At 37.8% G+C, this 23,199-nt stretch overlaps 1 protein-coding gene across 3 annotated transcripts in view; it reads left to right on the top strand.

Moving 5' to 3' along the window:
* OTOP1 (otopetrin 1) overlaps positions 1-23,199 on the top strand; it is a 54,272-nt gene that overhangs the window by 12,760 nt on the left and 18,313 nt on the right. For all 3 annotated transcript variants that reach the window (XM_073001035.2, XM_073001034.2, XM_020813311.3), the window contains 2 exons: positions 3,189-3,325; positions 13,783-13,841. In XM_073001035.2, the coding sequence (XP_072857136.2) occupies positions 3,189-3,325; positions 13,783-13,841 (196 nt within the window). The remainder of the gene's footprint in view (positions 1-3,188; positions 3,326-13,782; positions 13,842-23,199) is intronic.

Below are 23,199 nucleotides of genomic sequence, written 5' to 3'. Positions count from 1 at the left end.
CAAACCCCAATTGAAACAGGAATGCTCCAATGAATTAGAACTTCTAGGAATAATTTTATTTTGGAGATTAAGGAAGAGTAACTATATCGCAGGGCAGCAAAGGTGGGATGTGGTAAAAAAAAGCAATGAACTTTTTTTTTCTACTATTCTGTTTTGTTTATTAGTGTTTATGGAATTAGTTGTGTGCAGGAGTAGAAGAACAGAAGTTCCAGGCATGCAAAGGTTAAGGATTACTCAGAATTATTCCCTCTCTTTAAAATTCACAAAGGTGGGACTGAAGGCATGGCTATTGTTACCTTCTTATTCTCATAGTGAAACATTGTTGTAAGTTATATAGCACATACATGATGTCATGTAAGCAAAAAGTTAGTCTCAGATGCTATCATGAAAGCCAGTGGAAAGCTCTTCTTTGTCTTGGTTACGGTTTTGGACCAGATCCACTCATCCTTCTAATCTTTCCTGAATCTGCAGTTACTCCAGATCCAGGGTGATTCTGGCCAGATCTACACATAAGAAAAAAGGAGTGACTGCAGATTCAGGAAAAATTGGAAGAGCCATGTAGACCTGTTCTTGGACTGTGACTTGGAAGACCCTGATTCCAGTCCTTAGTGAATCATGAAACTCACTGAATGACCTTAGGTCAGCCATTCTTTCACAGCTTGACTTACCTCATGAGGTTGTTAGGAGGATAAAGTATGGAGGAGGAATGCCTTTTACATTGTGTTCAGTTCACTGGAGAAAAAGTGAGATAAAATTTTATTAATAAATCAATAAAATGAAATTCAGCCCAGGAAGTGGCTGCCAAATCAATAATTTCTACTCCCAGACTCTCAAACCAGTCTCATTAGGTCTGTCACTGCTGTTCATCAACATTTCCCCATGATTAGATACAGTTTCTTTGCTTGTTCTGTTTAAAAGCTTCTACACTAACTTTCAACATGAGCATTTTTAAAATGATATAATAATATTAAAAGATATAATAATATTAAAACAAACATTAACCATTCTGTTTTAAATAATATAATATACATAGCAATATAGTATATGTCATTTCTGTCCCATTTATTCTGTTCCTTTTTTTTGACTACTTCCTGCTTTATTTGTAACTTATCTGTAGTTTTCAGTGATGTTCAATACAGCAATGTCATATTCAATGCGAAACATAACAGAAGATTATAATCTTGACAAAGACTTTCTGAGAAGGGTTATGGTGTCCATGCAGTAGGAGGAAATAAGAAATATGGAAAACACGATTAAGATCTCCCACCATGATTCGCACTTTGAATATCAGGATACTGAGTTGCACTTGTGAAGGAGGGTTAACTTTCCTTATTGCCCCTTTCTCCTTTTGCAAATCACCCCTGAGTCTTGAAGGAAGACAGTATAGATGCAGGAAGTTGAGGTGGTCAGACAAGTTTTATCTATTGTATATCTTCCCTCAGGGATATAAATGGAAAGCTACTGGAGATGCATCAATGAATACAGAGGGCAAGAATTATATAAGCATGTTATCTCAGCTCTTAAATGACCAAGTATGACGAAGGTGTTGAAAACACACACAAAGAAGCTAAACTGAATATTTCTCTTTCTGTTAGTGTCTTTCTGCAGTTGCTAATAAAATATGCTGGAAACTTAATATTGCACAGCTGTTTCTTTATAATCACAGTTATATTCAGCATATTCCACTGCCCAACATGTGACATTAACTACATCTAATGGATGTGGTCATTACATTAGCACAGGTCCTTTGCCTTGTAGAAAAAGAATGGGAACAGTTTTGACCCCCTCCAAACCATCTAGTTTTAAGTGGTAAACAATGGCTCTCCAGGTTTAGTGGAATATGGCTGGCCAAGGAGAATCTGTCATAGAACCAGCTCTATGATTGCTGGTTCTGAGGCTGAGGTTATTGAGCATGGCTGAGACACCACTTCATTGTCCTCTTCCTGGCTAACCTACTTTGAACCTGCTCGGGGCATGAGAAAAGGAGTGCGCTCAACTCTAGAGTATCCCTTATCCAGAGGAGAGATTGCTTTGGGCTCCAGGGAAGTCTTCCTTTCCTTGAGATTCAAAACTATCTTTCCTAGATACTTTTACTTTTGATAGGTGACAATGGCACATAAGAACAAATGTGGATCAAATTTTAATCAGTGAGAAATCACACACCCTGCTATAGGAGGAAAATATTATTTCCTGTTCCATGGATGGAAACTAAAGTGGTCCAGGAAAAGACTGGAGCCAAATAGATAGAGTTCATACTTTTCCTTGAAGGTCTACTTGAATCAAAATGAGTTTGGCAATTGTTTGTAAGTGTCAAAGGATATACCTTATGATATAGACAAATTTGGAAAACTGAACCCATTTTCTGAAAATGCCAATTGCGTCGTCTTAAGTGAAAAATGAGGAGACAATATGGCATTACATATTATAGGCATACCTCAGTTTACGAAGTTAATGCATTTTATGGGATGTTACATAATGCAAAAAATTCGTAAATCGAAACGCAGAGTTTCATAGGAATGGGGTGGCCCTAGAAACCTCCAGGCACAATGCATCGTGGGGAAACTTTTTTGTACTCCCCCCCCAAAAAAAACCACCATAAACGGAGGCTTTATTTTCAATGGATTTTGCTTTATAAACTGAAAATTATGTCAACTGAGGTGTTCGTAAACTGAGGTACCACTGTACATTGAATATGGCATTACATTTTCTGAAAATTACTTTGAGGAATAAAGAATGGGATGGGGCAAAGAACACAAAGTTTCCATGGTAATACAGAGATTATTATATGCCCTTAATCAATGAAATATCATTTCAGTTTTTAAGTTGTTTCAACCTTTTTGCTAACAGTATAATGTCACTGAAATTATACAGAAAATTAAAAAAATTATTGCATCAAAACATCTCAAGAGTTTGGAGTGATTAATGACTTTGAGTATTTGGTAACTCAGTCATAATGACAGAATTAAAATCAGCCACATACAGCAACCCAATCAATAATAGGGAGCCCAAGTGAAAATATTTTACATTTATAGAAACTACTCACTAGGGAAGGAAATTCCTAGTGCTATGGCAGGACTACTTATTTCTTATTTCAGTGTTTAATTTTCCAATTAGTAATTTTCCGTATTTTCTATAACATTTAAATTATTTCCTTTAGAACAAGATCTTTCTTTTAAAATTTCTTCCAGGTGGGATTACTTTGTTTGCTGTGATTACTTTAATTATGGATTCCTTCAAAATTGGATACTTTGTCGGATTTTCCAGTTGCTTATCAATCACAGAAGGCATTTTTCCTGTGACACATGCAGTACATACACTTTTGCAGGTAAAAGGACTTTGAGATTATTGCTACATGTGAATAATTTGTTTATCCTTCCACTTTTTCTTTTTTCAAACTATGCTATACTATCTTTGAGTCTGGTTACAGATTATATAGGACTTCCTATTTGCAGGATAAGTATCTCCTGGTTTGTTTATTCATTGGCTGAAAATACTAAATAATAACCCACACCACCCCCCAAAATACCTATTTATATGTATTTCCAGGGTGTATATACCAGAACTGGCCACTGAAGAGAGCCAGAGATCTCTCTATCAAACTATCATTGTGTTTGATAGTTTACATTTTTTTCAGCATACACATGTGTTGGGTTTGGAACCAATTTCCCACAGATTATGCAGTCCTACTGAACATCAGGTTATGATTATTTTGAATTCTGATACCTCTCATGCATCCTCTCAGGGTCCAAGGATGCACCCCAACACTCCCACTCCCCCAAAGTAAAGCCTTTTTTGAAAAATATTTTGAGACTGAGAAAATACCCTTGTATCGTAGAGAACATGGGGGTACTTTTGCCACATATTAGGAGCCAGCAGAAGCTGTAGAAACTCCTTCATCCAAATTCATTTGGAAAACTTTTCTTTTGTCCACTAGAGGGCAAAGGGGGGACTTCAGAAAAAATACTCCTATGTTTAGAAGAAATTATTTCAAGGTTTGTTAGTTGCAAGAAAGCTGCAAGGGAGTGTAGAAAAACTTGTGAGCAGCAGTTGCTGGCCGCCTTTCTTCTGTTCTAAGTTTATCTGTGCTTAATTTTTCTTTTCAATAGCTCCTGCTTCTCCGTGTGTCTATTAATTTTCTTGCCTTCTTCTGGGTGTTTCATAAATGCTTTTGATGTCATATATTTATGATGCAATCTAGCTCTGTGTCTTTAAACACTCAAATGGGTGATATTTTAAATATACTTTGATAATAGCACTTAGACAAGCCGATCAAAGCATTCACAAACTGTATCATAAGCTCATAAATATAGAAGAAAATGTGTAAGAGGCTGAGACTATTGGTCTCGGAAATGGTAAGAGCTACAAACATTTTGCATTGATACTGTTGAGTTCCTACATAAAATAATTGATTTATATCTCAATTGGTCATGCTGGGTGCAGGATTCTTGGGAGTTGCAGGCCTCTCACCCAAATGGTTAGATCTCCAAAACAGTACGAAATGGAAACATGTTCACACATTTTGAATGGCTAATAGGGCATTTTGGGAGTCAAAATCTTGTGACACAAACAGGATTGTGTCACAAAAAAACACAACCCTGTTACAAGCTGAGTGAGTACTAGGGTGAAGAATGAGAGCAGGTAAGCACAATGCAGTGCAAAAGAAAGAATTTGGGGCAAGGGAGGAGTTAAGAAAGGGCACTGGAATGAGCATGGGACTTGTGGCTTTTTAATTTGAGTGACACTGGTATATATGATAGCCTACACATAAAAATGCAGAAATTGATTATGTGCAAATGTTAGAAATTTTAACTATGGCTCACATGTTGCATCATATGAAAAGTGTTGTGGATTCCTTAAATTACAGATGTGTGATTATGCTGCCCAGTGTGGTATGGTGAAGAGAATTACAGACTAGGGCTCAGGATATCTGAGTTTGAATCCCTGCTTGCATAGAGAATCTCACTGAAGGGTTAGCTCTGGTAAAATCACTCTTTAAATATTTCAGTTATTTAGAGTTGCTGTTAGTTGGATGCAACCTGACAGCACATAACAAACACTTGCTACCTGAATCCTCTTTCTACATGAGAAACAGTTAAATTATTTTCTGCCGTAATCAAGGCTATTGCCTAAGAATGTGTAGTGCTTATTCAGTTTATTGGGCCATCTAACCTTGCATGTGGCTCCACAAAATCACACCAGAAAGAAAGAAAGAAAGAAAATTGCTAACATTCTTGAGTTTTTCCATTTTTGATTTATATACTTTAAGAAATGCCCTGCTGTCTACAGGTTGTTTTCCCAATGGGTTGTGCTTGTGAGAACAAGAACAATAAAATGTGATTATTGTCTGTATTTCTGTCATTTATTGGTATAGTGACTTGTAATTTGAATATTATACCTCATTGTGGTGGACAGCCCACACGTCACTCCTGTCAGTCATCTTAGAGCACTAGTGCAGGAGCCTATGACAGGACAGGAAGGGCGCAGTCAAGGGAACTGGGAGTGCAAGAGAGGCAGTTAGAGTGTGACAGAGAGTCAGTTAGGAAAAAGATGGTGGAGTGTTTAGACAGTTAGGGAGGAGACTGTGAAGTGTTCAGACTAGATATTGGACAGTTGGTTAGATAGAGAATATTAAAGAGTTAAAAGGAATTAGAAGTTACATCAACAGTCAGAAAATATTGAGATCTTGATTAAAGTAAATGAGTACAAGCAAACTTCTAAGTAATCAAATCCACTGGTTGTTGTGGGTTTTTCGGGCTCTTTGGCCATGTTCTGAAGGTTGTTCTTCCTAACGTTTCGCCAGTCTTTGTGGCCAGCATCTTCAGAGGACAGCACTCTGTGCTCTGGTGTAGTTGGCTTGGGAGTGCAGTATTTATGGCTGTGAGATAGGCTTTTGTCTTTTTCTGTAGATGGGTGATTAGTGTGTCTTGTTGTGGGTGTCTTGTTGTGATAAGGAGAAGAGATTATCTGTCACTGTGGTTGATGGGTGTCATTAGCTGGTCTTTTGTGTGTAGTGATCCCCTGTCCTTGTGGCTGGGTGGAGTTCGTTGGCCTTTTGCACGCTGTATTTTTGAGACCTGGGAGCCGAGTTTTGTTGAGCTTCACATTTTCCTCTTTTTTGTTGAAGTTCTGCTGGTGCTTGTGGATTTCAATGGCTTCCCTGTGCATTCTGATGTAATGATTGCTGGTGTTGTCCAGTACTTCAGTATTTTGAAATAGAATTTCATGTCCAGTTTGTTTTAGGACATGTTCAGCTACTGCGGATTTTTTTGGTTGTTTTAGTCTGCAGTGTCTCTCATGTTCTTTGATTCTGGGTGGATGCTTCGTTTTGTCGTTCCAATATATACCTGGCCACAACTGCAAGGTATCTGGTATACTCCTGCAGTGGTGAGGGGGTGCCTTCTGTCCTTTGCCATCCCTAACATTTGTTGTATTTTTGTGGTAGGCTTGAATACTGTTTGTAGGTTGTGTTTTTTCAAAAGTTTCCCCATGGGGTCTGTGACCCCTTTGATGTATGGCAGAAATACTTTATTAGTGGGTGGCTGTTTTTCTTCTGTTCGGTGTTGTTTTCTTGGTTTGATGGCTCTTGTGATTTCATTTTTGGAGTAACCTGTAGGGCCCAATTCAGATGAACTCAACCAGCCTTTGAGAATAAATCAAATCCATGTTTAATGAATGAATGATAATAGAATATCCATGATTTTCCTTCTGTGATTCACCTATTTATCCTTAAATAAACCTTGTTTTATTTGGCAGCAAGAGTGTGAGACTCATAATTGATATAGTGAGGATAATGGTCTCTGGTGGCACTGAATAAAAGTGAAAAGAACAAGTTGTGCCCGAAGGTGAACCTGGGTGAGGGGCAAAACACACAGGGGTCACTGGGGGGTGCACAACACTTATACATATATAATACATTTTAAATTTTCAAATCAAATTTCAGTGATGTTACAAAAAAAATTAGTTTGCTTTTGAAAGGGTAACTGGCTAAATTTCCAATAGCAATTTTGAAATAAGGTCACTTGCTCTAGACAGAGAGCCAGTCTGTTTCCAGCCCTTCTGTATCTGCAGTTTGTGGAGAAAGCAGTAATATGCTGTTCTTCCTTATGCAGCCAACCTTGAAACAGAGATGTAACTTTAACCACTCTGTACATACTATAGCGCTGTATGGAGAAAAGGAGAACTACAGTCACATAATAACTGCTGTAACCTCTTACAAATACTTAAACAAATACTTAATTTTATGATTTGTTTTTTAAAGAAATGGAAAAGGTAAAGAAAGGTTATGTTATTATGGCAGGAGATTTCAACATGGTTATGGATAAGATAAAAGACAAAACTGCATACGGTCGGAATGATATTTATCATAGAAACACAATATTAAGTAAAAAGATAAAAAATAACCATTTGAAGGATATTTGGAGAGAAATGAAAGGTGATGAAAAAAGATATACTTATTTTTTGTAGTGCACAATACTTACTCTAGAATAGATTATATATCTACATCTCAAGATTTAATTTCTAAGATTGTCGATACTGAAATAAACCCTATTAAAATAACAGATCATGCACTAATGTTAATAGAGATTGAAATAAAGAAAGATTATAAAGACTCCAAAAGGTGGAGAATTAATAATAATATTCTGCAGTACCCAGAAATAATAGAAAAGATAAAGAAGGAATGGCTAGAATTATGGACAATAAATGAAACGGGAGGTGCTAAACCAGGCCTGTTGTGGGACACAATGAAAGCAATCACAAGAGGAATAACAATAAGAGAATCGTGTAAATTTAAAAAAAATTAAGGAGGGACATGTGAAAAAACTAGAAGAAGATTTGAAAAACTTAGAAAATAGATTTTTTACAGAAAGAGATAGAAGAATATTAATAGAAATTCAGGCTAAGAGAAAGGAATTAGATAATATAGAAATAGAGAAAGTTCAAAGAGATCTGATGTATTTAAAGAGACTTTTTTTGAATTTAATAACAAAAACTCAAAATTGTTAGCTAGAATGTGTAAAAATAAAAGAGCAAAAAATTCAATAGGGATAATTAAAGATCGAACAGGTAAAAATTGTAATATAATGAAAGAAAAATTTAAGATTTTTCATGAATTTTTTCAGAAACTATATAAAGGAAATAACATAAAGAAAGAATGTATAGAAAAATATATAAATGATAATTTAAAAACTAAATTATCGGAAGATGATTAAAGAATATTAGAAGAAGAGATCAATGAACAAGAGATTGCTGAAGTCATAAATAAATTTTAAAAATGGTAAAACACCAGGTCCTGACGGATTGGGTCCAGAATATTATAAATACTTTAGCACCATTTTGATACCTAAGCTAAAAATGATTTATAATGGAAGGAGAGACATTTCCAGCTTCATGGAAGCATTCATTAATGATTCTTATTCTAAAACCCTATAAGGATCAAACAGATCCAGGATCCTATAGACCTATATCTTTAATAAACCAAGATGCTAAGATTTTTACCGCTATATTGGCAAATAGATTAAATAGATTTATAGCAAATTATATTAAAGAAGACCAATGTGGTTTCATTGAGGGTAGACAAATGGACAATTTAACTAGACGAGTTTTAAATATTATACATGAAATAGAAAAAGAAAAAAATAAAAGTAATGATTTTATCATTGGATATATTTAAAGCCTTTGATTGTGTTGAATGGTCAACACTAAAACTTCTTATAAGAGGTTGGGGATTTGGTAAAAAGTTTAGAGGGGTTATAGATCAATTATACTTAGATAATACTTCAGAAATAATAGTTAATGATGGTCTAATGGAAAAGATCTTTCTAGGCCGAGGTACTAGACAAGGCTGCCCACTTTCACCAATATTGTTTTGCATGGTTATAGAATTATTAGCTAACGCAATAAGAAATGATAAATTAATTAAAGGAACAGGTAAAAATGATATAATTAAAATTAATTTGTTTGCTGATGATTCCTTACTGACTATTAAAAATCCATTAGAGAGTATGGAAAACATCAAAAACCATTTAGAAAAATTTGGGGAAATAACAGGTTTAATGATTAATTGGCAAAAATCACAAATGATGATGTTTAACTATAATATACAGGAACAAGAAATGTTTGTGAATAAATATCGCGTTAAAATGTGTAATCTTATCAAATATTTAGGTATAAACATAATTAGAACAATTCAAAAATTAAAAGAGAAAAATTTTGATAAATTAAAAAATGAAATTAAAGATAAATTGCAAGAGTATGCCAAATTGAAACTATCATGGTTTGGGAGAATCGCTTTAATTAAGATGAAAATATTACAGAAGATTACTTTTTTATTTAGGATGCTCCCAATACGATTAGAAGAAGAGGATTTTAAATATTGGCAGGGATTAATTAATGGATTTTGTAATCAAGGCAAAAAATCTAGAATAAATAAAAGATATTGGTATAAGGCTCAAAAAAAGGAGGTTTAGGTATGCCCAATGTTAAAAATTATTATATAGCAAATCAATTAAGAGTTATTGGAGATATTATATACAATAAAGAAAAATTAATTTGGTGGGAGATGGAATCTTCAGAAATAAATGGAAATGTTGAAGGATACTTGTTTAATATAGTAAAGAGAAGTTCAATAAATCAGATTAATGTCAACAAGAATAAAGGAAATTTTTTAAAAAATCTGTCTAAGGTGGTATTTGACTCCTGTAAAATTGAGTATAATAAATCCAACATACCCCAAAGCATGTTGGAAATGTGATGAGGAAATTGGTACGTATTTTCATATGTGGTGGGAATGTAAAGTGGTTAAGAAATTTTGGGAATTGATTTTAAGGAAATGTGTGATATATTTTGTAAAGATATTGATTTTAATGCCAAAATTGCTTTATTGTCAATTTTTGATAACACAGATTTGGACCATCACTCGAAAGAATTAATCACTAATTTTATGACAGGTGCTAGAATATTAATAGCAAGATTTTGGAAAGACAAGAATGATATTAAAATTGAAGACTGGTATTGTGAAGTATGGGGCATTGCATTAAATGATAAATTGACTATGGAACTTAAAATAAAAAGAGGGGAAATAGGTTCTAACAATTTCTATGATATTTGGGGTAAATTTGTGGAATTTGTGTTAGTGAAAGGAAGGGGGAAAGCCTCTAAAGAATACTCAATACAATTTTGGAGAGGTAATATGTAAAAAAAATTATTATAGTAAATAGAGTCCCGTGGGTATGGGGTGCACGTTAGAATTTAGTTTATAATAAGCACTATTACTTGTATTTTTTTTGTATTTTTGTTGTTATGTATGTCTTTTTGTGTGTATTTTTTTGTATAAAATAAAAATTTTAAAAAAATACTTAAACATCACAGTGGAGAGCAGGATCCAAAAACCTGCAGCAAAGAGAATTATTGATTTGGGACTGAAATAGAAATACTGAACAAAGACTTTCTGTTTTCCCTCAGAACTGTTTCTGTAACTCTACTGCTTGCCACAGTTTTTCAGTCTTAGCTGTTTATATTATGAGTACAGACAGAGTTCTGACTCCTGTCCTCTGAAGATGCCACAGAGACTGGCTAAACATTAAGAAGAAAAACCCTCAGAACACAGCCAAACAGCCCGAAAAGCCTACAACAACCATCTCAGCTGTTTGTTTATTTTCCTGTTTTAAAAAGATCAAACAAAATGAATTATGGAGTACATATCTGGATATAAAGTAAATGTAATGGGAGTAATCAGGTTGGTTGCATGTAATACATAAAATTATTTTCGTTGACCTTACAGTACTTGTAGTACTAGATGCACTTGAATTAATGGTAGTAGCGATCCTGTCTTTCAACTTAATGCTAAAAGCCGTTACACCAGTTTATGGGATTAAACCAGAAATCTTCTGATCTGTGCTTTTGTGGCCATCAAATCGCAGTCCATGATGTAACACATTGTGACATCAGCAAGGAAAATGATCTGGCTTTCCCCTCTGCTACCACAAAAGCATCATCATGATATATGTGCATAAAAGGACATATGCCACTGTCACTAATAAAGGTTCCCCTTGACAATTTTTGTCCAGTCATGTTCGACTCTAGGGGGCTCATCCCTGTTTCCAAGCCATAGAGCCAGCGTTTTGTCCGAAGACAATCTCCCGTGGTCACATGGCCAGTGCGACTTAGACACGGAACACTGTTACCTTCCCACCGAGGTGGTCCCTATTTATCTACTCGCATTTGCATGCTTTCGAACCGCTAGGTTGGCAGGAGCTGGGACAAGCGACGGGCGCTGACTCCGTCACGTGGATTCGATCTTACGACTGCTTGGTCTTCTGACCCTGCAGCACAGGCTTCTGCAGTTTAGCCCACAGCGCCACCACGTCACTAGCAGAGAAAAGAAGCAGGACTACGGCTGAGGCTTCATGAAGAAATGGAGATCCTCGATGCATAGAAACTGCTGGGATGTGATAGCCATCTAGTAAGGAGTGCTTTTCTCCATCAAGAGTAATAACTACAGTATTCTTCTATACGAGGGGGTGCTGATAAGTATTGAGCCTTTCCCCCCCCAAAAAAGAATTGAGCTAGGAAGCTATAAATTGCAGGGTGTACTGTATTGGCCAATTTGTCTGTATTCAATGGTGCAATAATCAACTACCTATGATTTTAACTTATCATGTTCAGGTCCAAAGTGAACATGGCAGCACCTCCAGAAAAGTTCACTGTGGAAGAGCATAGGACAATAATCAAGTTCTTGTTTCTCCAAGGGAAAGGTGCAAAGCAGATTCCATGATGAAATGTCACAAACTATGGGTGACAGCGGCCCTTCATATGCAACAGTTGAACATTGGGTTGTCAATTTTAAAACTGGTCATTTCGGTGTTGAACTTGAAAAACCCAGTGGAAGGCCTGTTTCTGTCTCTGTGCCTGCAAATGTGAAAGCCATCCATGACATGATCATGGAGAGCTGCCAAATATCAGCCAAAAGTATTGCTATATATCTGAGAATATCACTTGAGAGAGTGGGTGCCATTATCCACAACAACTTGGAAATGAGAAAGCTGGCAGCAAAGTGGATCTCCAAACTTTTGACAATCAAACAAAAGAGGAAAACGTGTGGAGTCATCGGTGGCTGTTTTGGAACATTTTGCAAGAAATGAGTCAGATTTCCTGGGCAAACTGGTAACTGGTGATGAGACATGGATCTACTGTTATGATCCTGAGACAAAGGAACAGACTAAGGAATGGAGGCACAGTGGTTCCCCCAGGCCAAAGAAGTTCCGAGTGCAAAGGTCAGTGCAGAAGCAAATGGCAACAGTTTTTTGGGACAAGAAGGGACTTCTGCTGGTGGACTACCTCCAACAGGGTTCAACCATCAATGCAAAATATTACTGTGCTTTATTGACAAAGTTGAAGCAAAATATCAAGGAAAAACATTGAGGAAGGCTCTCCAAAGGTGTCATCCTGTTGCATGACAATGCCTCATCAGACAATGCAGGTGAAACAATGGCATAACTGACATCTTTAGGCTTTCAAGTGATGCCCCATCCACCCTATTCTCCTGACTGGCTCCTTCTGACCCATATCTGTTCCCCAAACTCAAAAAATACCTAAAGGGACAACGATTTTTTTCTGGAGGCAACTAATGCTGCAAATGAGTGGTTACAGCAGCAGTTGGAAGAATTTTATTTGCAAGGACTTAAGAAGCTGCACGACAGATGTCGCAAGTGCATTGACTTCCTGAGGGAATATGTAGAATAGTGTGGCAGTTACAGCTTCCTAGCTCATTTTTTTCTGGGAAAGGCTCAATACTTGTGTATCTCGCTCAGTACTTTGTATGCATGTGAGGGCCTTTCTCTGTAATGTCTGAATGCATACACATATGCAAGAGAAAGTTGTTGTACTCCTATGATAATTTCAAAGCCTGGAGCTTTACATGCAAATCTATCCATAAAGAGCCTGTATAAAGCAGGCATGCACTATTACAAAGCTTAGCAATTTCCATCCAAATAGACCGACATTCAGAAAACCTGAGTAAATGTTTCCTATTATCACTTATTATCACTAGACTTTCCTGTCTAGGGGAGGATGAGAGAGGATTTGGTGTGTATGTAAGTACCTCAGTACTGTATTGTGCATGCATGTGTGCCTTTGAAATGTGGAACATGTGCCTTGGCACCAGGAAACATAGAGAATGCATTTATTGCTGAAAATTATACAGTTCAACAGTATAGCATGGCCTTTATAACAATCTATTTTGTAGAAGACTCTTTTTTAATACACATAAAATAACTGCAGGCCTCCAAGTAGAGATTACTTTACATATACAGCTCATGGTAATAGAATGTGGGTAGGGCTGCTTTACCCAATATGTTATTCTTCAAACCATCAGTTCCAGCCAACATGATCAGTAGTCAGAGAAGATGAGAACAAAAGTCCAAAACTTCAGGAGGGCATAGAATGGGGAAAGCATCAGGATGATTTAGTCAATCAGCAGAACAACACTATTCCGACATTATGCTATGGAAGGGGGAAGAGAACTATCATCCAATACATGTTTAGCCTAGAAATTAAATTTTGGGGGCAGGGGTGATAGAGAAAAAATGTATAAGCAGAGATTACAGAAATGGCAGAATAATGATGGATCTACAGCATGACTAGAACCAAATGAATGAGGAGATGCCCCGACCACATGTTGTCTGTACATAAACTTAGCCAGTAACTCATGTACATTCTTCTAAGCTAGAAAACATATTATTATTTTTAAATGACCAATTATATTTTATTCATGTTCTTTTTCAGGTGTACTTCCTATGGTGCCATGTGAAGGATATAATCCAATCCTTTAAAACATTAGAGAGGTAAAATGAATGAAATGCTTTTGTAATCATCTTTTTATGAACCTGGAGGGATGGAGATAATGTTTAACTGCAAAAGACAGCAGACAGTATCTGCAGGGGATCAGTTCCAAGCCCACCCACCCCCGATGCCAAAAACCATGGCTTAAGAGCAAACATTTTATATAGCATTATCTCTGGTTTCCTCTAGTAGCCAGTTCTGGCAATTATATCAAGTACACATTTCTGGTTTTTTTTCTTTTATTATTTTTTATATTTTCAGACTGTGAATAAGTGAAACCATGGATTGTGATCTTGCAGAAATGAGGATCTTACTATACTGGCAAACCTAATCTCCATTACATAAAAATGCTAAGATCAAGCTCATACTTGTTTACTCGAGTCAATCAACAGAGTAGCATTAGTATTTAGAATTAAAATTCGCATGGTCAGTGCTGAAATAAAACCTTCTACATTAACAAAGAGTCAGACACAACTTAATGACTAAACAACAACAATGACAACATTAACTCTAGTAAAAAGGAAGACAAGACTTCCAAGTCTGCTGCTGATCATATGGCACTTCCCTCATTTATGAGTGTGAATTGCACTATCAAAAGAAAGAATTGATTTAAATTTGATGAGGGCTCTAATAACTTGACATTTGAATGAATTAAGAAAGATGGAGAAGCAATATAATTATATGCAGGTTTAAAAGATAGTCCAAGAAACTTCCCAGACAGAGGATGAGTAGTCAACTCAGATCTTTCTTTACTATGGGTTCCCTGGTTTGTTTTGAATGCTGATCTGGCATTTTGGTTCTGGACTGCATTCCAGCTGTGTTATATTGTTAGTAAATAGGTTAAAACAACACAAAAATTGTAAGGATATTTCATTGATTAAGGGCACATAATCTCTGTATTACATTAAAAGATATTGATTTGGAGTTTCAGAGGTCATACTGTGCAAACTATTGACTTATTTTATTACTAAATGTTGATGTTAAAATACTTGCTGCAAAATTGGCTAATAGATTACAGAATGTAATAGCAACACTGACTCATCCAGATCATGTTGGTTTTATTCAATACAGGCGGTGAGCAGATAACTTCAGTTTGGTCACAAATTTGATTGGATTAATCATTAGAAGACCTACCCTTCCATCATTTCTCTTGATGTTCAAAAAGCACTTGGCAGAACTGATTGGCAGATTGTCTTTGCAACTTTGAAATAATTTGCTTTTCCACCTGATTTTTTTTAATGGATGTAAATATTTTATTGTCTCCTAAACTGAGAGTGTTTACAAATTGGATGCTATTAAATATTTAGGATTATGGTTCTTAATTTGATTTCAAGTGATGCAGATCCAACCTGATATGATCCAGATCATGAATTCAAATTGCAATTGGAAATCCAATGCTCTAATGTTCCCATTCATTTGAATGGAGAAACTCAAAACTGGTGGTGGTAGCTGATACATCACCATGGACCTGACAAGATGATGGTCCATAGGGAGGGTATTCATAGGTGTCCAATTGCAGGCACATGACTTTTCAGGGTTCGGTGCCATCTACCTCCAAGTTCTGCAAAAGTCTTGCAGGTATTCACTTTTCAGTGTGATACAGGAGAGAGAGAAAGAAGGTAGAGGGACTTTCACAATATTCTTTCTTTCTGGTCAGTATAGGGTTGCCAGATACATGGGTACTAAAAGGAGGGCATAGAAAGACAAAAAGGAGGACAAAGGAGGACATATTGAATGTTTCATTTAAATCATTTCAGATTAACCCACAACCAATACAATTTTATTACAATAGCTGCCAATAAATGTCTCTTAGTGAACCGACCAAGAAAAAAGCATGTTAAAAATTAAAAATAAATTCAATTGAGGCTTTTTTTCAAAAAACCGGGGGTGGGCAGGCAGGTGGGGGCAGGGAAAGCCAGGGGGAAGGGAGTCCTTCCACCTCTCCCCCTTCCATCCAAAATTATAACATAAAATATACAAAAGCCTGACGTTTTAAAGGCTTTTACCTTTGCCTGCCTGACGGAGGACATTAGGCTAAAAAGGAGGACATGTCCTCCTTTTGCCTGACATCTGGCAACCCTAGGTCAGTGCTAAATGTAACACTGTGTCAGCAGTAGTCAATGTCAAACGGAAGACCTCAACTCAGACAGTCCAAATGACAATTAGAGGGAAAGAACCGCTTACCCCATAGTTAAACAAATGGGGAAGGAAAGAATCATAGAATCATGGAAAAGTGAAGTTGGAAGAGGCCTACAAGGCCATCAAGTCCCAACCCCTGCTCAATGCAGGAATACAATCAAAGCATATCAGCCAGGTGGTTATCTAAGTTTTTCTTGAATGCTTCCAGTGTTGAAGCATTCAACAACTCCTGAGGTAGCTGGTTGCATTGTCATGCTGCTCTAACAGTTGGGAAGTTTTTCCTGATATTCAACCAAAATCTGGCTTCCTTTAACTTGAGCCTATTGTTGTGTGTCCTGTACTCTGGGATAATTGAGAAAGAGATCCTGCCCCACCTCTGTATGACAGCCTTTCAAATATTTGAAAACTGCTATCATATCACCCCTCTGTTTTATTTTCTCCAGGCTAAACATGCCCAATTCTTTCAGGCTTTCCTCATAAGGCTTGGTTTCCAATCCCCTGATCATCCTTGTTGCCCTCCTCTGAACTTGCATCCTTCTTGAAGTGTGGTGTCCAGAACTGGACACGATACTCAAGGTGAGGCCTAATCAGTGCTGAATAGAGGGGAACCTTGTGGGATTTGGAAACTATACTTCTATTAATGCAGCCTAAAATAGCATTTGCCTTTTTTGTAGCCACATCACACTCTTGGCTCATATATAGCTTGTGATCTACAACAATTCCAAAATCCTTCTCACTCGTAGTTTTGCTGAGCCAGGTATCCCCCAACTTGTAAATGTGCAATTGGTTTCCTTTTCTGAGGTACAGTGCTTTGCACTTCTCCATGTTGAATTTCATTCTGTTCTCTGCCCAGTGCTCCATCCTACCAAGGTCATTTTGAATTTTATTTCTGTCTTCAAGGGTATTAGCTATTCTGCCCAATTTGGTATCATCTGCAAATTTGACAAGCATTCCCTCCGCTCCCTCATTCAAGTCATTAAATAAAATATTGAAGGGCACTGGGCCCAGGACTGAGCACTGGGCACCCCACTTGTTACCTCCTCCCAGTTAGAGAAGGACCCATTAATCATCATCCTCTGAGTACATTCTGTAGCCAATTGTGAATCTACCTGACACTCGATCTATCCAGCCCACACCTAGTTAGTTTGCTAATCATGATATCACGGAGCATTTTGTCAAAAGCTTTGCTGAAGTCAAGATATACTACATCTACAGCATTCCCTCTGTCTATCAGGGAGGTGACCTGATCAAAAAATGAGTTTGGCAGGATTTGTTCTTGACAAATCCATGTTGGCTGCTAGATATTAGTGCATTGTTTTCTAGATGCTTGTCCAATGACCACTTTACGGTCTGTTCCAGAATCTGGCCTGGGATTGATGTCAGGCTGACTGGCCTGTTGTTCCCAGGTTCCTCTCTCTTTTTTTGCCCTTTTTGAAGATAGGGATGTCAGCAAACACGGGTTCGAAAACACACGTGTAAGCCTGGACAGAGAGCAATCAGGAGTTTGCACATGCTAAAGTGGGCTGAGTGAGTCCAAACTCAGCTAGCCATGCTACAACACTCCCTCTTACAAGTCTGCCCACATAAGATGCCTTTGTGCCCCTTCTCTATTACTGAAATAAAACCATGTGGGCTTTGTAGTCCTGAGACTTATCTTGCACCACAGGCAGGACTCTAAATAAGCTAGGCCGAGGCAGCACTCTCAGATGACCCTATGACAAGTGTACTGTTCAGAAAACCAATTGAGTTTTACAATCTTTATTTTATTAAAGAAAAAGCATGTTACTAGGTATCAAAGCCAAATTAAACCAAAGCAAATAAACTAGCATTGTGTTGGTTATTTACAACTCTGTAGTGAGGCAAAGAAAACATGAAAAATAGAAAAGTGTTCAAAAACCTTACAAAAACACAAAAAGCCATTAAAAAGAATAACAACAGTTCCAGTCCAGTAATTCATTAGTAAAAACAAAATAATCCAAGTAGGTTATAAAAAGGCTATAGTCCTCAGTGATCCTGTGGAACAAAAATCCTGTACTAAAAAGAAAGATTCAGTAAAAGTCCCATTATCCTTAGAAAAGTCCAAGAGTATAGTCCTTAGGAAAAAACCCATAAGTCCAAGGGTAATCCAGTATAGTAAAGGTTAGTCCCATGTGTCACGAATGAATGAAGAGTCGGTCTTGAATGACAATATCCATAGGCAAAAAGTTCCTTTTTCAAGAGTAACTGGCAAGGGCTTATCGCACCTTCCCACGATGTCATCCAATCAGAGTTCGTTACTAGGCAAACAGTCCTGTTGCACCATATGACTTCTTTCCCATACACACCAGATGTTATTTGGGTTTACTGTGGTTTCGCAAAAAGTCACAACAATTCCCATCTAATCACACCGAGTCCTTTTCTCAGGCTATCAGAATAACATTCTCTCTGCTCGCCTAGAAAACAACCTGTCAGCATAGCAAAGATACTTTATACAAAGGAACAAGATGGAACCTCTCTTGCTCATTTCTTAATTACAAAACCCTTAAAAGATTTAAACTCAAAAACCCATCTCATCACAAGCCCCTGGAAGATTAACAAAATTCTCAAACAATTTAAGTTTTAATTTTGATAACTGAATAAGATGAGATGCCATAATTAAGCATTAACAAAATAGATAAAAATATTAACTTGAACATAAAGTAATACATTTCAAATATGATTCTAAAATAGCAAAACAATTGATACATGAGAACTATTATAATTACAGTATTTACCATACATGAGAGAAAATTGCGTTAGACATTTCTACTAGTCTGAAAAACAGAAGAATAAACAAGTTAGCATAATTAATCAAATACATCACTCTGCATATGCTCAGATAATACTCTAGTCATCAAACAGTAAAATATTGAAACAATGGTTAACATAACAATATCTTGGTAGACTAAAATACTGACATGAAATGATAATGGATAAAACACTATGTATGCTCAGGAACATTGTCATACAGAATATCGAGAAAATCAAACATCAGAGCTTTAACAATTCTAGCCATTTTCTCCCCTTGCATCTGCACTGAATATTCTAGATAAACAGTGAGCAATTAAGGCCTTCTTTCCAGGCAGATGTTCAACATCAAAATCATATTTTTGCAACCTGAAATGCCACTGCATTAATATTGGGCTTCGATGTCTCTGCTTCTCTAAGAATGTCAAAGCATTATTGTCTGCTTGAATAACCACTTTGCGTGTACATCCATATATTCTGAAAACATGAAGAGCCCACAAAATTGAATAAGCATTTCCCTCCTGACAATTATACTTTCTCTCTCTTTCCTTCAATTTTCTGACCACATAAGCTAAGGGGTGTAAAAAATTAGTGTCATCTGGTTGAAGCAAAATCGCGCTCAAACCACGTTCTGAAAATGCAGTTTGAATTACCATGAGTTTAGCAATGTGAATTACAATGTTGTCTACATAGGCAAGGGCGTAATATAAATCACCAAGCAACTCATCAACCAATTTCTGAAAAGTAACATAGGTATTTTTCATTCCAGGTGCTAATTTTCTGAGTTGGTAAATTCCCTTAGAGCAAGTAAATGACGTGTAAGGGCGATGTTCCTCTTTAATTAAAATCTGATAAAGCCCTCCTTTTATTCCAACCACAGAAATGCATTCAGCGTTTGCAACAATTTTAACTAACGTGTCAACATTGATTGTAGGAATAGTCTCTGTCTCAGTGAACTTATTGAACTGGCTAAAATCTAATTCCACCTTGAGATCATCCTGTTTGCCTTGACCCACTGAAATAGTATTGAATACAGCTGTACATGGTTCAATCACCCCTTGTGAAATAAGACTTTCAACAGTTCCAGACACTAAATTGCCCTTAGTCCCTTCTAGGTCCATAGGAACAGAAACAGCAGTCAAACCATCTTTAACTATAATGGAATGTTTCACCACATTAGACTCTCCAAGTGAATTAGAGAAAACGTTTTGGTGATTAGCTAACACAGAGTCCAATACCTGTTCTGGGCTAAATTGATCAATGTCTTCAATTCCAGTATCTACCTCCTCATCACTTCCTCCACTTTGCTCATTATTCTCTTGGTCTACCTCTGTTACCACAGGTACAATATTGGGAACGTCTTGGTCCAGAAATGCCACACCCCTGAAAACCTGTATTGCTGAATTAGCTGTGCTATCAGGTTTGGTCACAAGAGGCCACTGTTGCATCTGATTTCCCTCGGGAGTACTCTGCATAGCCTCAGAAACAGTATCAGCATTCTCCCCACTTCCTTGGAAAATAGGCTGTTGAAAATCAGTATGGTCCCAAACCTCTGCTTTTCTTTCTAAAGATCTTTCTAAGAAGATTAACTGTGGTACTGGGCCAAAGTTTCCAGATATGATTTCAGTCTCTGGAGAAACATCAGTACTTTGTAATTCCAAAAAGTTAGCGCTTCCCCCTTCATTGGTTGTGTTAGAAACAGTCCCACAACCCGTCAGGTTTAAATGCAGTTTCTTATCCCCCAATCCTCTGGCTCCTTCCCCTTTCCCATGATTTCAAGAAAATAATGGATAGTGGTTCTGAGAGTTCTTCAGCCAGTTCCTTCAGTACTCTCAGGTCCAGTTCATCTGGCCCTGGAGATATGAATTCATTCAAGGTGGTAAGGTATGCCTGGACTATTTGTTTGTCAGTCTCCAGCTGCAATCCTGTCTCCCCACTCCCACTTCCACTTTGTTTGGAAGTTCATAGTCTGTCTTGCGGGAAAAGACTGAACTTAATTAGAAATTGAGCACCTCTGCCTTTTCTTTGTCCTCTGTTATCACTTTTCCATCTCCATTGTGGAGCTGTGCCACTAGGTCTTTTGTTTGGCTTTTGCTACTCACATACCTGAAGAAGGCTTTTTGTGTCCCTAGCTAACCTCAGCTCATTCTCAGCTTTTGCCCTTCTAATGCCATACCTGCATTTCCTTCTACTTATCCATATTCATCTTTGGTGGCCTGGCCTTCTTTCCACTTCCTGTACATGTCCTTTTTGGTGTTTAGGTTCTCCTTGAGCTTTTTGTGAAGCCACACTGGCCTTTTTTTGCCACCTCCCACGTTTTTTTGTTGTTGAAATTGTTTGTAGTTGTGCTTTTAGTATTTCTTCTTTTAGAAGCTCCCACCCTTTTCGGAGCCCTTTTCTTGTTATGATCTCCTGCCATGGGACCTTACATATTCTTGTTCTGAGATTATCTGCCTTCCTCTTTTTGATTGGCCAGTCAGTAGTAGTCTCCAGCTACTAAGTTCCTTTTGTTTTTTGCCCCAAGTAGATTGAGCCAGATGCTCTTGATGGGACAGCCAATCTCTTCCTCCTGTATTTCTATGCAGGGATTAGTTTTTTTTTTTTTTGACATATACAGCCACTCATTTTGATTAATTAGGAATCCTTCAGTCTCAAGAGACTATGGTAACTTGCTCTGTATGAAGGACTTGGAACAGCGCCTACTGTGGCTAAGAAGGCCAATTTGAGAGTGACAATCCCTTCCACACTGAAGACAAATCCAATCCGTCCCCTGTCCAGCTCCCTGATTTTGCTGCTTTAGTGACTGCCTCTTTGCCTCAGTCTGCTGGACAAGGGTCTCTTCAAATTGGCAGAGGCCATGATGCACTGCCTGCTTCCAGGCTGAATGCTCAGATGTCAGGGTTTCCCATCTCTTGAGGTCCATTCCTAAGGCCTTCAGGTCCCACTTGCAGATATTCTTGTATTGCAGCTGTGTCTCCCTCTGGGGCGATTTCCCTGCACTAATTCTCATTACAGGAGATCTTTTGGAATCCAACCATCAGCCATTCTCACAACGTGCCCAAGCCAACGTAGATGTCGCTGTTTCAGTAATGTATACATGCTAAAAATTCCAGCTCGTTCTAGGACTACTCTATTTGGAACTTTGTCCTGCCAAGTGATACAAAAAAATGTGTCAGAGCCAACGCATATGGAACATGTTCAGCTTCCTCTCCTGCCATGCACAAAGGGTCCAGGACTCACTGCAGTACAGGAGCGTGCTCAGGATACAGGCTCTATAGACCTGGATCTTGGTATATGCCGTCAGCGTCTTATTGAGCTATACTCTCTTTGTGAGTCTGGAGAATGTGGCAGCTGCTTTGCAATGCATTTATCCAGCTCGACATCTAGGGAGAGAGTGTCAGAGATAGTTGAACCAAGGTACATAAAGTAATGAACAACCTCCAATTCTTGCGTGGAGATGGTTAGAGGGAAATGAGTCCATGCCCTGGCCCATGACTTGAATTTTCTTCAGGCTGATTGTTAGTCCAAAGTCTTGGCAGGCCTTGCTAAAATGATTCATGAGTTGTTGGAGGTCTTCAGCAGAGTGGGCAACAATGGTTGCATCATCGGCGAAGAGGAAGTCCCACATGCATTTCAGCTGGACTTTGGTCTTCGCCCTCAATCTAGAGAGATTAAAGAGATTTCCATCTGAACTAGTCTATTGCAGTTCCAAAGGCATGCTTCAGCATGACAGCAAAAAAGATCTCCAAAAGGGTTAGTGCGAGGACACAGCCCTGTTTTACTCCGCTTCGGATGTCAAAGGTATCTGATGTTGAGCCATCAAAAACTACAGTGCCCTTCATTCCTTCATGAAAGGACCTAATGATGTTAAGGAGTCAAGGTGGACATCCCATCCTGGGAAATATTTTTAAAAGGCCATCCCTGCTAACCAAGTCAAAGGCCTTTGTGAGATCTATGAAGGCTGCAAAGAGTGGCTGTTGTTGTTCCCTGCATTTCTCCTCCAACTTTCTGAGGGAGAATACCATGTCAATGCTGGATCTATTAGCTCAAAATCCACACTGTGATTCTGGATAGACTCTGTCTGCAAGCACCTGGAGTCTCTTCAATATAACACAGGCAAGCAGCTTCCCTACAATGCTGAGAGGAGAGATGCCACGGTAGTTATGGCACTCTCTCCTTTGTTCTTATACAATGTAATGATGTTTGCATCCTTCATGTCCTGTGGTACTCCACCTTCACTCCAGCAAAGATGAAAGACTTCATATAGTTCGGTGGTGATGATCTCTTTACAGCACTTCAAATGGGATGTTATCGTTTTTAGGTGCCTTGCCAGAGTTGAGGGAATCCAAGGCTGCTTTTATTTCTGCTAAAGTTGGTTTGCTTTCCCAACTCTTCCAAGACGGGCAGGCACTCAATATTATTTAATGCTTCTTCGGTTACTACATTCTCTCTGTA

The sequence above is a fragment of the Pogona vitticeps genome, chromosome 5 (assembly GCF_051106095.1).
Source record: "Pogona vitticeps strain Pit_001003342236 chromosome 5, PviZW2.1, whole genome shotgun sequence".
Lineage (NCBI taxonomy): Eukaryota > Metazoa > Chordata > Lepidosauria > Squamata > Agamidae > Pogona > Pogona vitticeps.
Note: the sequence above shows the minus strand (reverse complement) of the source record. Positions and strands in the feature narration are given on the sequence as shown.